The 18904-nt window shown below is 44.9% G+C and overlaps 1 protein-coding gene across 5 annotated transcripts in view; it reads left to right on the top strand.

Annotated features, from left to right (window-relative positions):
- PAK4 (p21 (RAC1) activated kinase 4) overlaps positions 1–18904 on the top strand; it is a 129963-nt gene that overhangs the window by 68434 nt on the left and 42625 nt on the right. For 3 of the 5 annotated variants that reach the window (XM_067461417.1, XM_067461419.1, XM_067461418.1), the window contains exon 2: positions 16279–16502. In XM_067461417.1, the coding sequence (XP_067317518.1) occupies positions 16299–16502 (204 nt within the window). In that variant the 5' untranslated portion in view covers positions 16279–16298. Of the gene's footprint in view, positions 1–1452; positions 1641–16278; positions 16503–18904 lie in introns of those variants that run through there. The other 2 variants (XM_067461416.1, XM_067461420.1) reach the window with 1 other exon arrangement.

Genomic DNA, 18904 nt, shown 5'->3' with positions numbered 1-18904 from the left:
TTGCTTTGACAAAGATTTGGTCTCAAACACACTGCTTAATACCCTTTGCAAAACATGAAGGCGTTTCTCTGGCCTCCTTCCTGTTAGCTATTCTCACACTCCTTTGATCTCTGAAATCCAAACGGTCAGCTCGATCTAAGATTCCCATTTCATCAAGGTCAGTCTGTTCGTTAGTGTCAGCCTGTTTCCCTGCTTGCTCATTATCATTATCAGGCTGAGAACTGTCCTCCTTCTCAAACTGCACCTGGCTATTTTCAGTATCAACACTTTCATTCCTTGCTGTGGGAATCTGCACTTCTTCACTGTCTCTAACAAGGACATTTTGAACCAGAATGCAAGATAATCCATACAAGCAAAGGCAAGCTTCTTGGTTGAACGCAAAGTTGCTTTGACAAAGATTTGGTCTCAAACACACTGCTTAATACTCTTTGCAAAACATGAAGGCGTTTCTCTGGCCTCCTTCCTGTTAGCTATTCTCACACTCCTTCAAACTCTGAATTCCTAACGGTCAGCCCGATCTAAGATTCCCATTTCATCGAGGTCAGTCTGTTCGTTAGTGTCAGCCTGTTTCAGAAAAACGAAATGCAAAGATACAAAATGGGGGACGCCTGGCTCGAGAGCAGGACGTGCGAAAAAGATCTTGGAGTCCTCATGGACAACAAGTTAAACATGAGCCAACAATGTGATATGGCGGCAAAAAAGCCAATGGGATTTTGGCCTGCATCAAGAGGAGCCTAGTGTCTAGATCTAGGGAAGTAATGCTACCCCTCTATTCTGCTTTTGTTAGACCACATCTGGAATATTGTGTCCAATTCTGGGCACCACAATTCAAGAGAGATATTGACAAGCTGGAATGTGTCCAGAGGAGGGCGACTCAAATGATCAAGGGTCTGGAGAACAAGCCCTATGAGGAGCCGCTTAAGGAGCTGAGCATGGATAGCCTGATGAAGGGAAGGCTGAGAGGAGATATGATAGCCATGTATAAATATGTGAGAGGAAGCCACAGGGAGGAGGGAGCAAGCTTGTTTTCTGCTTCCTTGGAGACTAGGACGCGGAACAATGGCTTCAAACTACAAGAGAGGAGATTCCATCTGAACATGAGGAAGAACTTCCTGATTGTGAGAGCCATTCAGCAGTGGAACTCTCTGCCCCGGAGTGTGGTGGAGGCTCCTTCTTGGAAGCTTTTAAACAGAGGCTGGATGGCCATCTGTCAGGGGTGATTTGAATGCAATATTCCCGCTTCTTGGCAGGGGGTTGGACTGGATGATGGCCCATGAGGTCTCTTCCAACTCTTTGATTCTATGATTCTATGATTTTGAACCAGGCTGTGAACCTGAGTCCCATCATCCTCATCAGAGACACTCTATCAATCCAGCTGAGTCACAACAGTGGCTGTGAAAGCAAATGCCTTTTGAGCATCAGGATTCGGATTGTTTTGTGGTTTGGGAGGAGCCTGCCGGCATCCCGGGCACCAGCAAAGGAACTTTCCACCCATCCAATGGGCAGCGGCCAAGGGAGGGACTGCCACGCATTTAATTGAAGGGAGGGTCAACCCAAAAAGTCATAAGGAAGAGCCTATACTTCCAGCTTCTCCACTTTGGACGGGGCGAAGATGAAGTCTCACGAAGAGGAACCAGCTTGTAAGTTCTCTGAGCTCATCTCAGGATGACTTCCTTCAGATACATGAGAGTGTCCCTCGCCTTTCCCTCTTTCTCGTGAAAGCTCTTCTTCTCTCAAGTTCTTTATAACTTCATTAAGTTCATTGCAGCCTTAATTATTTATTTACTACTAGCCGTCCCCTGCCAGGCGTTGCTGTGGCCCAGTCTGGTGATCTGGAAAATAAAATAATGCGAAAGTGTTCGTTTCTAATATATGTAATTTCTTGATGATTGTGGGTAAATTGTACTTTTTGTTTCTTTGTCAGTGTTGATGTGGAGAGTGTCTGGTTTGCCTACTCTGGAACATGCAACATATAATTGTCCTCCTTTAGGGGTCCCTTTCAAATCTAGGATACTATATCTGTCATATATATAAATAAAAATGTAATTTTCGTTTGTTCCTGCAAAACCACTGTTATGTTATGTTATGTTATGTTAATCCCACAAACTGACATTACATTTTTATTTATATAGACTAGCCGTCCCGTGCCACATGTTGCTGTGGCCCGGTCTGTGTATATGTGTATGTATGTGTGTTTGTGTATATATGTGGTTTTACACATGCATTGTAATGTATTTTTTGTTTTTGGCTTTTAAAGTCTCTTCTGTTGTATTTTCCAGTGTTTTTATGAGTGATGGTCACTCGTTGGCCTGAGAGGTGTCTTGTGTCCAAATTTCGTGTCAATTCATCCAGTAGTTTTTGAGTTCTGTTAATCCCACAAACGAACATTACGTTTTTATTTATGTAGACTAGCTGTCCCCTGCTACGCGTTGCTGTGGCCCACATGGGGTTGTGTGTGGGAGGTTTGGCCCAATTCTGTTGTTGGTGGGGTTCAGAATGCTCTGTGTTCATAGGTGAACTACAAATCCCAGCAACTACAACTCCCAAATGTCAAGATTCTATTTTCCCCAAACTCCACCAGTGTTCACATTTGGGCATATTGAGTATTCATGTAGAGTTTGGTCCAGATCCATCATTGTTTGAGTCCCCAGTGCTCTCTGGATGTAGGTGAACTACAACTCCAAAACCAAAGGACACTGCCCACCAATCCCTTCCAGTATTTTCTGTTGGTCGTGGGAGAACTGTTTGCCAAGTTTGGTTCAATTCTATCGTTGGTGGGGTTCGTAATGTTCTTTGATTGTAGGCGAACTATAAATCCCAGCAACTACAACTCCCAAATGACAAAATCATATTTTTTTTTAGTGAAGGACATACATTGGGTTATTAGGTGTCTTGTGTCCCAATTTGGTGTCAATTTGTCCAGTGGTTTTTGAGTTATGTTAATCCCACAAACTGACAATACATTTTTATTTATATAGATTTATTTACTATCCTTGTATACCGCCTTTCTCAGCCTTTTCTCGAATGGAGCAGGAGAGTGGCTTTTCCCCGGTGCATTTGTGTGCGGCTTTAACCTCGGAAGATCATTTCCGAGTTGTAATCAGGATCATCTTGAAACTGCTTTCTGCCAGCGGGGAATAATGCTGAGTCAAAAGTTTGGATTTCCTTGTGGTCTCATGTTTGGACCTGTTTGTTGTGGCTTGGCTTTGCAGTTTCAATAACCTTGGTGATGGGAAGGTTGTGTTTTCGCGTTCCAGTTCAGGGATCGTCCTTGTTGTTTTGTTGTTCGCTGTTGTCAGCTTTGGGACTCAAAGTGGGTTAAAATTCCAGGCGAGGTCAATATATCTATAGACATAGAATCATTATAATTAAAACTAGCGCATATACCAGTCTTTCTCAACCTTCCCAGTTCCTCATGCTGTGGTGACCGCCAACCATAACATTATTTTTGTTGCTACTTCATAAATGCAATTTTGCTACTGTTCTGAATTGTAATGTAAATATCTGATATGCAGGATATATTTTCATTCACTGGACCAAATTTGGCACAAATACCCAATATGCCCGAATATGAATACTGGTGGGATTTGGGGAGGGGATTGCTTTTGTCATTTGGGAGTTGTAGTTGCTAGGATTTATAGTTCACCTACAATCAAAGAGCATTCCAAACTCCACCAACGATGGAAATGAACCAAATTTGGCACACATAAACTCCCATGGCCAATAGAAAATACTGGGATGGTTTGGTGGGCATTGACCTTGAGTTTGGGAGTTGTAGTTCACCTACATCCAGAGAGCAGTGTAGACACGAGTACACAACATGTCCAATTGTGAACACTGGAGAAGTTTGGGAAAAATAGAGCTTAACATTTGGGAGTTGTAGTTGCTGGGATTTATAGTTCACCTACAATCAGAGAGGATTCGGAACTCCACCAGCGATGGAACTGAACCAAACCTGGCACACATAAACTCTCATGACCAACAGAAAATACTGGGAGGGTTTGGTGGGCATTGACCTTGAGTTTGGGAGTTGTAGTTCACCTACATCCAGAGAGCACTGTGGACTCAAACAATGATGGATCTGGACCAAATGGCACGAATACTCAATATGCCCAAATGTGAAAACTTGTAGTTCACCTACATCCAGAGAGCAGTGTGGACACAAACAATGATGGATCTGGACCAGATTTGGCACGAATACGCCATATGCCCAAATGTGAACACTGATGGAGTCTGGGGAAAATAGACCTTGGCATTTGGGAGTTGTAGTTGCTGGGATTTATAGTTCACCTACAATCAAAGAGCATTCCAAACTCCACCAACAATGGAATTGAACCAAACTTGGCACACAGAACTCCCATGACCAACAGAAAATACTGGAAGGATTTGATGGGCATTGACCTTGATTTTGGGAGTTGTAGTTCACCTACATCCAGAGAGCACTGTGGACTCAAACAATGATGGATCTGGGACAAACTTGGCACGAGTACACAACATGTCCAATTGTGAACACTGGAGAAGTTTGGGGGAAATAGAGCTTAACATTTGGGAGTTGTAGTTGCTGGGATTTATAGTTCACCTACAATCAAAGAGCATTCCAAACTCCACCAATGATGGAATTGAACCAAACTTGGCACACAGAACTCCCATGACCAACAGAAAATACTGGAAGGGTTTGGTGGGCATTGACCCTGAGTTTGGGAGTTGTAGTTCACCTACATCCAGAGAGCACTGTGGACTCAAACAATGATGAATCTGGATCAAACTTGGTACGATTACTCAATATTCCTAAATGTGAACACTGGTGGAGTTTGGGGAAAATAGACCTTGACTCCTGGTGGTTGCCATTGCTGGGATTTATGGTTCGCCTAGAATCAAAGATGATTCTGAACTCCACCAATGATGGAACTGAACCAAACTTGGCACACAGAACTCCCATGACCAACAGAAAATACTGGAAGGATTTGATGGGCATTGACCTTGATTTTGGGAGTTGTAGTTCACCTACATCCAGAGAGCACTGTGGACTCAAACATTGATGGATTTGGACCAAACTTGGCACAAATACTCCATATGCCCAATTGTGAACACTGGTGGAGTTTGGGGAAAATAGACCTTGGCATTTGGGAGTTGTAGTTGCTGGGATTTATAATTCATCTACAATCAAAGAGGATTCTCAACTCCACCAACGATGGAAATGAACCAAACTTGACACACAGAACCCCCATGACAAACAGAAAATACTGGAATGATTTGATGGGCATTGACCTTGAGTTTGGGAGTTGTAGTTCACCTACATCCAGAGAGTACTGTGGTATCAAGCAGTGATGGATCTGGACCAAACTTGACACGGATACTCCATATGCCCAAATGTGAACACTGGTGGAGTTTGGGGAAAATAGACCTTGGCATTTGAGAGTTGTAGTTGCTGGGATTTATAGTTCACCTATAATCAAAGAACATTCTGAACTCTACCAATGATGGAATTGGGCCAGACTTCCCTCACTTTCTGTTATCTCACCCCTGTTCTTAAAAAGGAGTCGTTTGTAAGTCGGGTGTTTATAACTCAGGGACTGTCTGTACTTTGACTTTTATATAGATAGGAAGATCCAGACCATCCAGCCTGTTTCACCAATGGAAAACCTACTATTAAATGGGATTTTTTAGAAAGCTGTTCAGCGAAACCCACAGAGCACCCTCTAAAGCTCTTCCTTGAAAAACCTGTCTCTTGTTTTTGGACATCAGACAATTAACTCATGACTTTTTTGTCTTACTACATCTTATAGATGAAGAGCGAAGGGAGATGGCCCAGCAGTGGCTTTGTCTACAAGTTAGTTGTGCAATCCCTAATTCTAGCTCTTGCGTTGAACTGGGCAACAATTGGTTTTCCTGAGCTCTTTATGGAGGTTTTAAGGGTGTGTTGAAAAACAAAAACAAACCCAAACAAATGCGGAAGAGCAACGCTCTGAGAAATGCAAGCTCAGGGCATGGAAGTCGGGTCAGAAAGGTTTTGCAGACTTTGTTTCCCTTCTTCTTCTTTTTTCTGATCTGGTGTTTCTTTTGAGAGGGGAGGATGTGGTTACTCCGCTGGAAAGGCTTTTCTCCTTTAAGCTCTCTTAAATTTAGCCAGGAAGCAAGGCGGTTCTGGCACACAAGCTACGGATTGCTAAAAATGCTTCTCTGCCTGCATTTTTAATTCCAAAGGAAGGACAGGATATATCTTGGGAGATTGTGGTTACTGTGCAGCTGGCTATTTTCGTTGGGAATGATTCAGTCCTGATGTTGAGGACGAGGTCGACTGCAGCATTCACAGCCCTGTGTCAACATAATAGTAATACTTCAACCAGAGAACAAGCCCTATGAGGAGTGGCTTAAGGAGCTGGGCATGTTTAGCCTGAAGAAGAGAAGGCTGAGAAGAGACATGATAGCCATGTATACATATGTGAGAGGAAACCACAGGGAGGAGGGAGCAAGCTTGTTTTCTGCTTCCTTGGAGACTAGGACGCGGAACAATGGCTTCAAACTACAAAAGAGGAGATTCCATCTGAACACAAGGAAGAACTTCCTGACTGTGAGAGCTGTTCAGCAGTGGAACTCTCTGCCCCGGAGTGTGGTGGAGGCTCCTTCTTTGGAAGCTTTTAAACGGAGGCTGGATGGCCATCTGTCAGGGGTGATTTGAATGCAATATTCCTGCTTCTTGGCAAAAGGGGGTTGGACTGGATGGCCCAGGAGGTCTCTTCCAACTCATTGACTCTATTATTCTATGATTCTATGACCTGATGAACCAAGCTGGACACAGCATTTTATTTGAGAGCCCAGAAATGCTGGACCACTCTCACAACCACCATGTCAGGCTACACAGAGAAGCCATTGAAATCCACAAGAACCATGTGGACAATTTCAACAGAAAGGAGGAAACCATGATAATGAACAAAATCTGGCTACCAGTATTAAAAAAAACCTCTAAAATTACAACAGCACAACAACAGAGGTGAAACAAACAAGGACATCTAATCGCCTCTCAACAAACGTTTGCTCCAGGCACGGTCAAGCCATCAAATGCTAATCAAGGTGGTCAGTTGAAACATTCACACCTAGCTCCAGCAGACAACCCTGGTCATTCCACAGATATATAAACCCTTTTTCCTAGTTCCAACAGACCTCACAACCTCTGAGGATGCTTGCCATAGATGCAGGCGAAACGTCAGGAGAGAATGCCTCTAGACCATGGCCATATAGAATCATAGAATCAAAGAGTTGGAAGAGACCTCATGGGCCATCCAACCCCATTCTGCCAAGAAGCAGGAATATTGCATTCAAATCACCCCTGACAGATGGCCATCCAGCCTCTGTTTAAAATCTTCTAAAGAAGGAGCCTCCACCACACTCCGGGGCAGTGAGTTCCACTGCTGAACGGCTCTCACAGTCAGGAAGTTCTTCCTTGTGTTCAGATGGAATCTCCTCTCTTGTAGTTTGAAGCCATTGTTCCGCGTCCAAGTCTCCAAGGAAGCAGAAAACAAGCTTCCTTCCTTCCCAGGTAATAATCATAGAAATCATATAGCCCGAAAAAACCTACAACAACTCAGTGATTCCGGCCATGAAAGCCTTCGACAATACAATAATACTAATAGTTATTTATCCATTAATTTTGATCCTACCTTTGAATCCAGTGCAGTCTAGGGCAGGGGTCCTCAAACTTTTTAAACAGAGGGCTAAGTCATAGTCCCTCAAACTGTTGGAGGGCCAGATTATAATTTGAAAAAAACATGAATGAATTCCTATGCACACTGCACATAACTTAGTTGTAGTGCAAAGAACAATTAAAAACAACATAATAATTAAAATGAAGAATAATTTTAACAAATATAAGCTTATTAGTATCTCAATGGGAAGTGTGGGCCTGCTTTTGGCTGATGAGTTAGCGTTGTTGTTGTTGTTGTGTGTTTTCAAGTTGTTTCAGACTTAGGTCGACCCTGAGCAAGGGCCGGGTAAATGACCTTGGAGGGGCCGTATTCAGCCCCCGGGCCTTAGTTTGAGGTCCCCTGGTCTAGGGGTTTAAGTGCTAATTACTAAGGCGATCTCTCGTTGTCTGAGTAGGATTGTCTTCCAAGGTCAGTGTACTGGCGGTGGGTCCCTATTCTTGATCTGCATCTTCTCCCACAGTGAGGGCATCAGTTTCCAGATGGAAGGCAGTTCCGGTCGAGGTTGACTTGATGCACCTTCCTCTTGGCATGTTTCTCTCTTTCGCCCTCCATTCGCACCTCTTCAAATTCTGCAGCACTGCTGGTCACAGCTGACCTCCAGCTGGAGCGCTCAAGGGCCGGGGCTTCCCGGTTCTCAGCGTCTATGCCAGAGATTTTTAAGGTTGGCTTTGAGCTCATCTTTAAATCTCTTTTCCTGCTGTCCAACATTTCGTTTTCCGTTTTTGAGTTGGGAGTAGAGCAACTGCTTTGGGAGACGGTGGTCGGGCATCCGGACAATGTGGCCAGTCCAGCGGAGTTGATGGTGGAGGACCATCGCTTCAGTGCTGGTGGTCTTTGCTTCTTCCAGCACGCTGACGTTTGTCCACTTGTCTTCCCAGGAGATTTGCAGGATTTTCCAGAGGCAGCGCTGATGGAATCGTTCCAGGAGTTGCATGTGATGTCTATAGACAGTCCACGTCTCGCAGGTGTAAAGCAGGGTGGTTGCAGCCTAGCTATTTTTTAAGGCACTGAATCTGCAAGCTAATGCTGATCTCATGGTATACAGAACTCCTTTTAGCAGTCTAGCCTCCGATCTCTGAACCAGCTGAAACTTCCGAACTATCTTCAAGGGCAGCCCCACAGAGAGCATTGCAGTAGTCCAATCGGGATGTGCCTAAGGCATGGACTACCATGCCCAGATCTGGCATCTGAAGATATGGGCACCGCTGTCGCACAAGTTCTGGGATTACAGGCTGTGTTGATGGGGGTCCGCAGACTGGGGGTGATCCTGGACTCATAGCTGACCCTGGAACCCCAGGTTTCGACGGTGGCCAGGAGTGCCTTTGCACAATTAAAACTTGTGTGACAGCTGTGCCCATATCTTCAGATGCCAGATCTGGGCATGGTAGTCTATGCCTTAGGCACATCCCAATTGGACTACTACAATGCTCTCTATGTGGGGCTGCCCTTGAAGATAGTTCAGGTTTCAGCTGGTTCAGAGATTGGTGGCTAGACTACTAAAAGGAGATCCACTCCCATGTTAGGGCAGCTCCACTGGCTGCCAGTCTGCTTCCGGGTAAATACAAAGTGCTGGTCATTGCTGTAAACAGTTTGAGTCCAGGCTGGTGGGAACAAGAGAGGGGGCCTTCTCTGTGGTTGCTCCCACCTCTGGAATTTTTCATGGATAGTCAGCATCTTCCCTCCTGACATCCCCATTGCCTTGGCATGATAAGAGGATTTTGCGAGACCAGTCATTTTTGTTGCCACGTGGTTTCGAGGCATAGGTGTAGTAATGCTCAGTCCGCGGAACATATTTTTGTTCTTGCAGACCACTGGTTTCCCACGCACCACAGGTTGGGAACCACTGCTATACACAAATCTCCTGGTATCCAGCCTCAAAATCTTAACAAAGTCTCTGGGACTCATGTCAACTTGGTTCCAGGAGTCTCCCAGATTCCTTTTCAAACAAAGCAGCTCAGATCTGTCAACCTGGACAAATCTCAAATAAACATGCAAATTGAACTTCCTCCAGGAACTTGTTTGATCTGAATGGTAGGTTCATTGTCTTGCCCTGATTGGCCATCGCTTTCATGTTGCCGGTAGCAGGATATCGATAATTGAGCCGGCCTCTCTCGGTTTTTTTGAGGGCGTTGTTGCTTCTCCAGAACAAGAGGCAGGATGATTTGGGATGCCTGGGATCCCCAGAAGTGGATCTTCAGCTTTGGAGGATGTGGGAGGAGGTTTTGAAACTTTGCACTCTCTTATGCATCTAAGTGTGCGTGAAAGCCTCACCAATTTGGTGTCTCCACCTCGGGTGTGGGATGGCAGCAAATAAGGATTAATGTATTGTGGAAGACCCAAATTACTCAGTTGCTGTGAGTTTTCCGGGTTGTATGGCCACATTGAGACTGCTTTTGGAACATGGCCACACAGCCCGGAAAACTCATAGCAACCCAAATCAGAATTATTCTTAAAAGTCTTCATCTTTAACATTGGGGTGTGTGTGTTTTCGTAGTCTGTATTTCTTCCACTCTGAGATGTACTTTCCCCCTGTGAAGGAGCCCGTATATTACTGCTACTAATTGTAAAGCCTTGGCCACTAATTTTTAATGATAGCACCAAATTGTAAGGATGTATAAGGAGCCACCTCTTTGTGAGGGCTTATTAAATTGATAACACTATTTATTTATTTATTTATTTATTTATTATTTCTGGTACTTGTACCCCGCCCTTCTCAGCCCTGGAAGGGGAACTCAGGGCGGCTTACAGAAAAGGCAGAATTCGATGCCTATACAAATTACACATAATATACAAAAACATAATTAAAACAGTTATCACAATTAAAACAGTCAACAGCCAGTCAACACACATCATATAAGACATCATATAAAAGTCATTCTTATAATCAGCATTTCTTTTCCAGAGTTCCATAAATCCAATCTGTTAATCATTTCCTATTCATCATCGAAGTTCTTTCTTTATCTGCCCGCTTGTCCAAATGCCTGGTCCCAGATCCATGTTTTTAGTTTTTTCCTAAAAGAAAGGAGCAATGTTGCAGATCTAATTTCCCTGGGGAGTGAATTCCACAGGTGGGGGGCCACCACCGAGAAGGCCCTGCTCCTCGTCCCTGCCAATCTCACTTGTGATAGAGGCGGGGTCAAGAGCAGGACCTCCCCAGAGGATCTTAGGCTCCGGGGTGGGACGTAGAGGGAGATCCGTTCGGACAGATACACTGGGCCGGAACCGTATAGGGTTTTGTAGGTCAAAACCAGCACCTTGAATTGTGCTCGGAACTGGAACGGCAGCCAGTGGAGCTGACACAACAGGGGGGTGGTGTGCTCCCTGTATGACGCCCGGTGAGTAGTCTGGCTGCCTCCCGCTGGACTAGATGGAGTTTCCGAGCAGTCTTCAAAGGCAACCCCACGTAGAGTGCGTTGCAGTAATCTAAACGGGATGTAACAAGAGCGTGGACCACCGTGGCCAGATCCGACTTCCCAAGGTACGGGCGCAGCTGGCGCACAAGTTTTAGTTGTGCAAAAGCTCTCCCGGTCACCGCCGAGACCTGGGCTTCCAGGCTCAGCGATGAGTCCAGGATCACTCCCAAGCTGCGAACCTGCGTCTTCAGGGGGAGTGTAACCCCGTTTGTAATGTTGCTTGTAATGTTGCTTTGGTCTTTCTTCATTATGTAGCGTGACTTGACTTGGAAAGGAATGGTGACATAGGCTTGACTTTAAAAAGAAACTGTAACAAGTTTATTGAGGTACAGAAGCTTGATGGTTTCAAAGTTTCCTTTCTCTTAGAGGTACAGATCTTCAAAGGTTACATTCATAACAGTTCCTAAATAACTCTTAGAACAGTGGTTCTCAACCTTTCTAATGCCGTGACCCCTAAATACAGTTCCTCATGTTGTTTTTGTTGCTACGTCATAACTGTACTGTTATGAATTGTAATGTAAACATCTGATATGCAGGATGTATTTCCATTGTTAGAAATTGAACATAATTAAAGCATAGTGATTAATGATATGGACAATGGATGAAGGGATTGGAATTACTGCTAACCGATTCAGGTCTGACTTTTGGGGAATTGCATTTGTGTGAATTATAGTTCACCAGGCACCAAAGAGCATTCTGAACTCCACCAACAATAGAATTGAACCAAACTTGGCACACAGGACTTCCATGACCAACTGATAATACTGGAGGGGTTTGGGAAAAATAGACCCTGACATTTGGGAATTGCATTTGTGTGAATTATAGTTCACCAGGCACCAAAGAGCATTCTGAACTCCATCAACAATAGAATTGAACCAAACTTGGCACACAGGACTTCCATGACCAACAGATAATACTGGAGTGGTTTGGGGGAGGCATGTACAAAGATTTGTCCTACCTTGAGTTCCTGAAGAGCCTTCTTTGCTGCCTGGGGAGGGTAAAGATGGCTGGGAGCCCCTCGCCGTGGCCATGGCAGAGGCCTTACACTTGCCCCTCGTGTCCTCCGAGGCCGGAGGGCACATGAGGCGAGCGGAAAAGGCCTCCTCCGTGGCCATGGCGGGGGCCTTACACACGCCCCTCGCATCCTCTGAGGCCGGGGGGGCATGTGGGGCAAGTGGGAAAGGCCCCCTCCATGGCCGTGGCCATGGCGGGGGCCTCACACTCGCCCCTCGCGTCCTCCGAGGCCGGAGGGTGCGTGGGGCAAGCGGGAAAGGCCCCCTCCATGGCCGTGAAATAAATCCATTTACCAAAAGTCAGTTCCTCCAGGTTCAAAACTCAAGAGTCTTTGAGTAGATCATTTTAAACACAGTGCTTTAGGCACAGAATACAAACAGTCCATGTTATGCACGGATTAAGCATGCTCTTGGGAAACGCGCCACAGGTATGGCCATAAGAGCAGCAGGTGTGGGCATTAAAGGCTGCTTAATTGGCTCTAAACTCAGGCACGGAGTCCCAAGACGTGGTTGGATCCAGCAGTGCATCTGAGGTCACGGCGGACTCCAGCCTTGCCAAGGGAGCTTGGGTTTTCTCTGAACGCTTTGCTTAAGGGGATCAACGGCTCGGGCACAACTTTTGTAGGTCACCAGTTCAGATCCAGAATTGGAGCCGCAGATGGCTCTGGTGTCAGCTATATCAGGTCAGACTCCTTTGAGTGGCTATCGGCCATGGTTGCCACTCGCCACTTGGGCATCAGGTTCACGGATGAACAAAACGACAGTCCTGCTGTGGGACGAGGGACGTCCCCACACTCAATTTGCACCGTCTTTCAGTCATACCTCTTTGCCCACATGGGGTGGGAATGTCCAAAAGTAAAAACGTTTTGGGGGAAGAATGGGGAAACTGTTTAAAATACCACTCCAAGTGAATATACATAGAATTGATGTTAATGGGAGCATTAGGGAATAGTAAGATCGATATAAATGAACTGCTTAAAATTATCATTCTAGCAGAACATTGTTGGCTCATGGACTCCAAGATCTTTTCACCCATACTACTATTGAAATTATTATTATGTTATTATTATTATTGTTATTATTTCTTCCATTCCACTTTTATCTCATAGCCAAGATCTCTTCATGTAACCCACTGACTTAAGAACTGATCAATATTAATAGACAGAATGTTAGAGAAAGAGATTCCCATTACAAATATACCAGGAGCCTTTTAGACGTTTCATCTTATCTATATATATAAAAATGCTCTGTGCATAATGAGTTCCTTAAAAACAAAACAACCAATGAACGAAATCACACCAAATTTGGCAACAAAACGTCTCACAACACAAGGAGTGACCATCACTCAAAAAATTAGGATTTTGTCATTTGGGTGTTGAAGTTGCTGGGATATATAGTTCACCTACAATCAAAGAGCATTCCGAACTCCATCAACGATGGAATTGAACCAAACTTGGTACACAGAACTCCCCTGACCAACAGAAAATACTGGAAGTGTTTGGTGGGCATTGACCTTGAGTTTGGGAGTTGTAGTTCACCTCCATCCAGAGACCACTGTGGACTCAAACAATGATGGATCTGGACCAAACTTGGCACAAACACTCAATATGCCCAAATATGAACACAGATGGAGTTTGGGGGAAATAAACCTTTACATTTGGAAGTTGTAGTTGCTGGGATTTATAGTTCACTTACAATCAAAGAGCATTTTGAACCCCACCAACGACAAAATCAGGGCAAACTTCCCACACTGAACCCTCATGACCAACAGAAAATACTTAAGGCCATTCAATCCAACTCTCTTCATCAGGGCAAGAAAACGTAATCAAAGTCCTCCTGACAAAGAGCCATCCAGCCATAGATAGATAGATAGATAGATAGATAGATAGATAGATAGATATAGATAGTGCTATGATTCACACAGAGAGAGATATAGTATCATAGATTTGAAAGGAACCCTTAAAGAAGGACAGTGATATCTTTCATGTTCCAGGGTGGGCAAACCTGACACTCTCCACATCAACACTGACAAAGAAACAGCAAGAAATACTGTTTACCCACAAGCAGAAAGAAATTACATCTATTAGAAACCAACACTTTCTCATTACTTTATTTTCCAGATCAACAGGCTGGGCCACAGCAACGTGTGGCAGGGGACAGCTAGTTTTCTATAAAGCTACCCTTGTTGCAGTTCTCCTCTGGACACATTCCACCTTAGAGTCATCATCTCCCTTCAATTGTGGTGCCCAGAATGGGACACAATATTCCAGGTGTGGTCTAACCAAAGCGGAATAGAGCATGGGGAGCATGACTTCCCTAGATCTAGACACTAGGCTCCTCTTGATGCAGGCCAAAATCCCATTGGCCTTTTTTGCCGCCACATCACATTGTTGGCTCATGTTTAACTTGTTGTCCACGAGGACTCCAAGATCCTTTTCACATGTACTGCTCTCGAGCCAGGCATCATCGTCCCCCATTCTGTATCTTTGCATTTCGTTTTTTCTGCCTAAGTGGAGTATCTTGCGTTTGTCCCTGTTAACCTTCATTTTGTTAGTTTTGGCCATTCATCTCTCTAATCTGTCAAGATCATTTTGAATCCTGCTCCTGTCCTCTGGAGTCTTGGCTCTCCCTCCCAAGTTGGTGTCGTCTGCATTCTTGAGTTCTGCATTCTGGATCTAATGCTGCCTTGTATCCTGATTCTTTTGCATTTTTGGTTTTTTATTCAACTCTTGATAGATTTTATGGACTCTTGAATACTTTTGGACGTAAATGTTTCTTACTATTTTGCTACTCTACTTTTTATATATTCTTCAATAAACTGCTTTGCAGATTTATACTGGATTGGGCTGTGGTGGTAAAGTACAGAGGTGCTTCTGCCTTGGAGTCCAAAAGCAAACAATTTGAAGGAAATGTTGCATTGGGATTTATTTGTCGTGTCAAGACAACCAGTCATATTATATTACATTTCTAACAGAACAAAGCAAACAAACAGACAGAATACACAATTTGTGAGTTTGGTAGTTGATTAAATGTCCTTTGACCAGTATCTGGCCACTTGGAGTGCCTCTGGTGTTGCCGCAAGAAGGTCCTCCATTGTGCACGTGGCAGGGCTCAGGTTGCATTGCAGCAGGTGGTCAGTGGTTTGCTCTTCTCCGCACTCTCATGTCGAGGATTTCACTTTGTGGCCCCATTTCTGAAGGTTGGCTCTGCATCTCATGGTGCCAGAGCTCAGTCTGTTCAGCGCCTTCCAAGTCGCCCAGTCCTCTGTGTGCCCAGGGGGGGGAGTCTCTCATCTGGTATCAACCATTGGTTGAGGTTCTGGGTTTGAGCCTGCCACTTTTGGACTCTTGCTTGCTAAGGTGTTCCAGCGAGTGTCTCTGTAGATCTTAGAAAACTATTTCTAGATTTAAGTCGTTGAAGTGTTGGCTGATACCTAAACAAGGGATGAGCTGGAGATGTCTCTGCCTTGGCTGCTCCTTCCCGGCGGATGTCAGGTGGTGCGATACCGGCTATTGCAGTGTAATTTCTCCAGTGGTGTAGGGCACAGACACCCTGTGATAATGCGGCATGTCTCATTAAGAGCCACATCCACTGTTTTAGTGTGGTGAGATGTGTTCCACACTGGGCATGCATACTCAGCAGCAGAGTAGCACAGCGCAAGGGCAGTTGTCTTCACTGTATCTGGTTGTGATCCCCAGGTTGTGCCAGTCAGCTTTCGTATGATATTGTTTCTAGCACCCACTTCTTGCTTGATGTTCAGGCAATGCTTCTTGCAGGTCAGAGCACGGTCCAGAGTGACTCCCAGGGATTTGGGTGCGCTGCAATGCTCCAGTGGGATTCCTTCCCAGGTAATCCTCAGAGCTCGGGATGCTTGTATGTTCTTAAGGTGAAAGGCACATGTCTGTGTTTTAGATGGATTAGGGATCAGTTGGTGCTTCTTGTAGGTAAGAGCACGGTCCAGAGTGACTCCCAGGTATTTGGGTGCGCTGCAATGGGAGAAAGAGGGATATACGTTTTAATAAATAAATACTATTCCTGAATTGACTTGAATTGCCAGCTTTTGTATTGCACTCTGTCTCGCCTGTTTGTACGTGTCTGTCACTGGAAAAGAAACCCAACTCTCTGTTTTCCTTCCTCCCTTCCTTCCAGGTCTGCTAGCCAACATCACCATGTTCAGCAAGAAGAAGAAACGCATTGAGATCTCGGCCCCTTCCAATTTTGAGCACCGGGTCCACACTGGGTACGACCAGCAGGAGCAGAAGTTCACGGGGCTGCCCAGGCAATGGCAGGGCATCATCGAGGAGTCGGCCAAACGGCCCAAGCCCTTGATCGACCCCGTCTGCATTACAGCCGTCCAGTCTGGCTCCCAGAAGGTAGGCCGCTCTCGTTTCGTTGCTCTTATGGGGTCCCTGCACTGTCCACACATTGGTTGAGTCAAAGTGTCAAGGAATAAGCGTCTCATACTGTGTTGCCCATCTTTATTTTGATTGTTCCATGCCTATAAACAATATTCATTGTGGGACCCAGCTTTCCAAAACCAGAGTGACAAGTTGCTGGAAAATAAGTCAAACTATAGGGCTAATGCTACTGCTTTCTTCTTGAAAGTCGTTATTGTGTAGTAACCAGTCACAACAACATCTTTGCACATCTACCAAGCTGCTTGTCTCCTGGGTCATTTTCTTGAGGATTGCAGTTCTAATAATAATAAGTATTATTATTTGTAAAAAAAATATTATTGTATATACTTGAGTATAAGCTGGGTTTTTCAGCACATTTTTAAGGCTAAAAAGCCCCCCCCCCCCTTAGTTTATACTCGGGTCATTTTATTCTTTAGTACACACAGTAATTTTATTGGTATCTATTTTTATTTTCTTATTTTTGAAATGTGCCAGTCACTGTTGCATTTCCCACCCTCGGCTTATACTCGAGTCAGTATGTGGTAAAATTAGATGCCTATATTTGGGTTGGCTTATACTTGAGTATATATGGTAATGACAACAACAATAATAATAAATGTTATTTGTTACCCGCCTCTCCTAACGGCTCGAGGTGGAATACCACAAAGTCAAAATGTTTCAACATAAAATACATGCAATAAAATACATCTGTCAAACACACCATTATGTGTGTGTTTTTGTGTGTATACACTTCACGTCACTTCACTTAGGCGATCCCTCGTTGGACGAGCAAGATGACTATTTTTGATGGTTTGTAGGTGGCTGTGGAGCCCTATTCTTGACCCGCATCTTCTCCCACAGTGAAGGCATCGGTTTCCAGGTGGAAGGTGGTCCCGGTCGGGGTTGGCTTGATGCGCCTTCCTCCTGGCACGTTTCTCTCTTTCACCCTCCACTTGTGCCTCCTCGAATTCTGCAGCAGTGCTGGTCACAGCTGACCTCCAGCTGGAGCGCTCAAGGGCCAGGGCTTCCCAGTTCTCAGTGTCTATGCCAGAGTTTTTAAGGTTGGCTTTGAGCCCATCTTTCAATCTCTTTTAAAGATCTCTTTTCATGTCCCCCAACATTCCGTTTTCCGTTCTGGAGTTCAGAGTAGAGCAACTTCTTTGGGAGACGGTGGTCAGGCATCCGGACAACGTGGCCGGTTCAGCGGAGTTAATGGCAGAGGACCATCGCTTCAATGCTGGTGGTCTTTGCTTCTTCCAGCACGCTGAGGTTTGTCCGCTTGTCTTCCCAAGATATTTGCAGGATTTTCCGGAGGCAGCGCTGATGGAATCGTTCCAGGAGTTGCATGTGACGTCTGTAGACAGTCCACGTTTCGCAGGCATAGAGCAGGGTTGGGAGGACAATAGCTTTATAGACAAGCACCTTGGTATCCCTATGGATGTCCCGGTCCTCAAACACTCTCAGCTTCATTCGGGAAAATGCTGCACTCGCAGAGCTCAGGCGGTGTCGTACACACACACACACACACACCAAAATGCAAAGTACCAAGATCAACAGACAGTGTCAATAGAATGCCAATGCAATATGCTCTGGAGGCATCGAGATCCATTCAGAGTCTTCAGTTATCTGCCTAAACCTAGAAATTTTGTGGGACTTGAGTGACAGATCTGTTCAAGCTACGAGGTTTGCTACATGTGGTACTATCTGCCCTTTCTGCTGAGCTTGACATGTCCTTGGGATGGAACGCAAGATGCTGTGTGAGAAAAGCAGCCCAACCCCACAGTGCTGGCTTTGGAACGTATTGACGGATAGTCCTCTTGGCAGTAGGTACTGAAAGCTTTCAAAAGATTTGAAAGCCCCAACCAAGAGAGGGAGAGAAGCACTAGATCATCTGCATACATCAGATCAGGTTTAGAGTGGCAAAAATGACTCAAATATGGGCATATTCCTGAACTAGGCCCAAGGGTTTGGAAACCAAATGGAATGAGTCCCCCACGGGCAGAAAGGTGGTTTGATGATGATGGTGATGATGATGAACATTGACATATCTAAGTGTGGGTGAATTACCTTTCTATTCTGCAAACAAATTGGCATGCCTACCTTAATGTCATTTGCATATTAATTGGGCAATTAGGGGACGACGAGCCAGAAATAAGTGTTAGCTTCCTTGAGCAGCTGAGCACCATCTTCTTGAGGTGGGATATAAATAAAGATGATGGTGGTGATGATGATGTTGATGTTGATGATGATGCACGTTCACATGTTCAGGTGTGGGTGAATTTCCTTTCTATTCTGCAAATAAATTGAAATGTCTGCCTTAATGTCGTTTGCATATTAACTGGGCAATTAGGGGATGACGAACCAGAAATAAGTGTTAG

This window comes from Anolis sagrei, chromosome Y (assembly GCF_037176765.1).
Source record: "Anolis sagrei isolate rAnoSag1 chromosome Y, rAnoSag1.mat, whole genome shotgun sequence".
In the NCBI taxonomy this organism is placed as follows: Eukaryota; Metazoa; Chordata; class Lepidosauria; order Squamata; family Dactyloidae; genus Anolis; species Anolis sagrei.
This window is presented reverse-complemented; position numbering and strand designations above follow the sequence as displayed.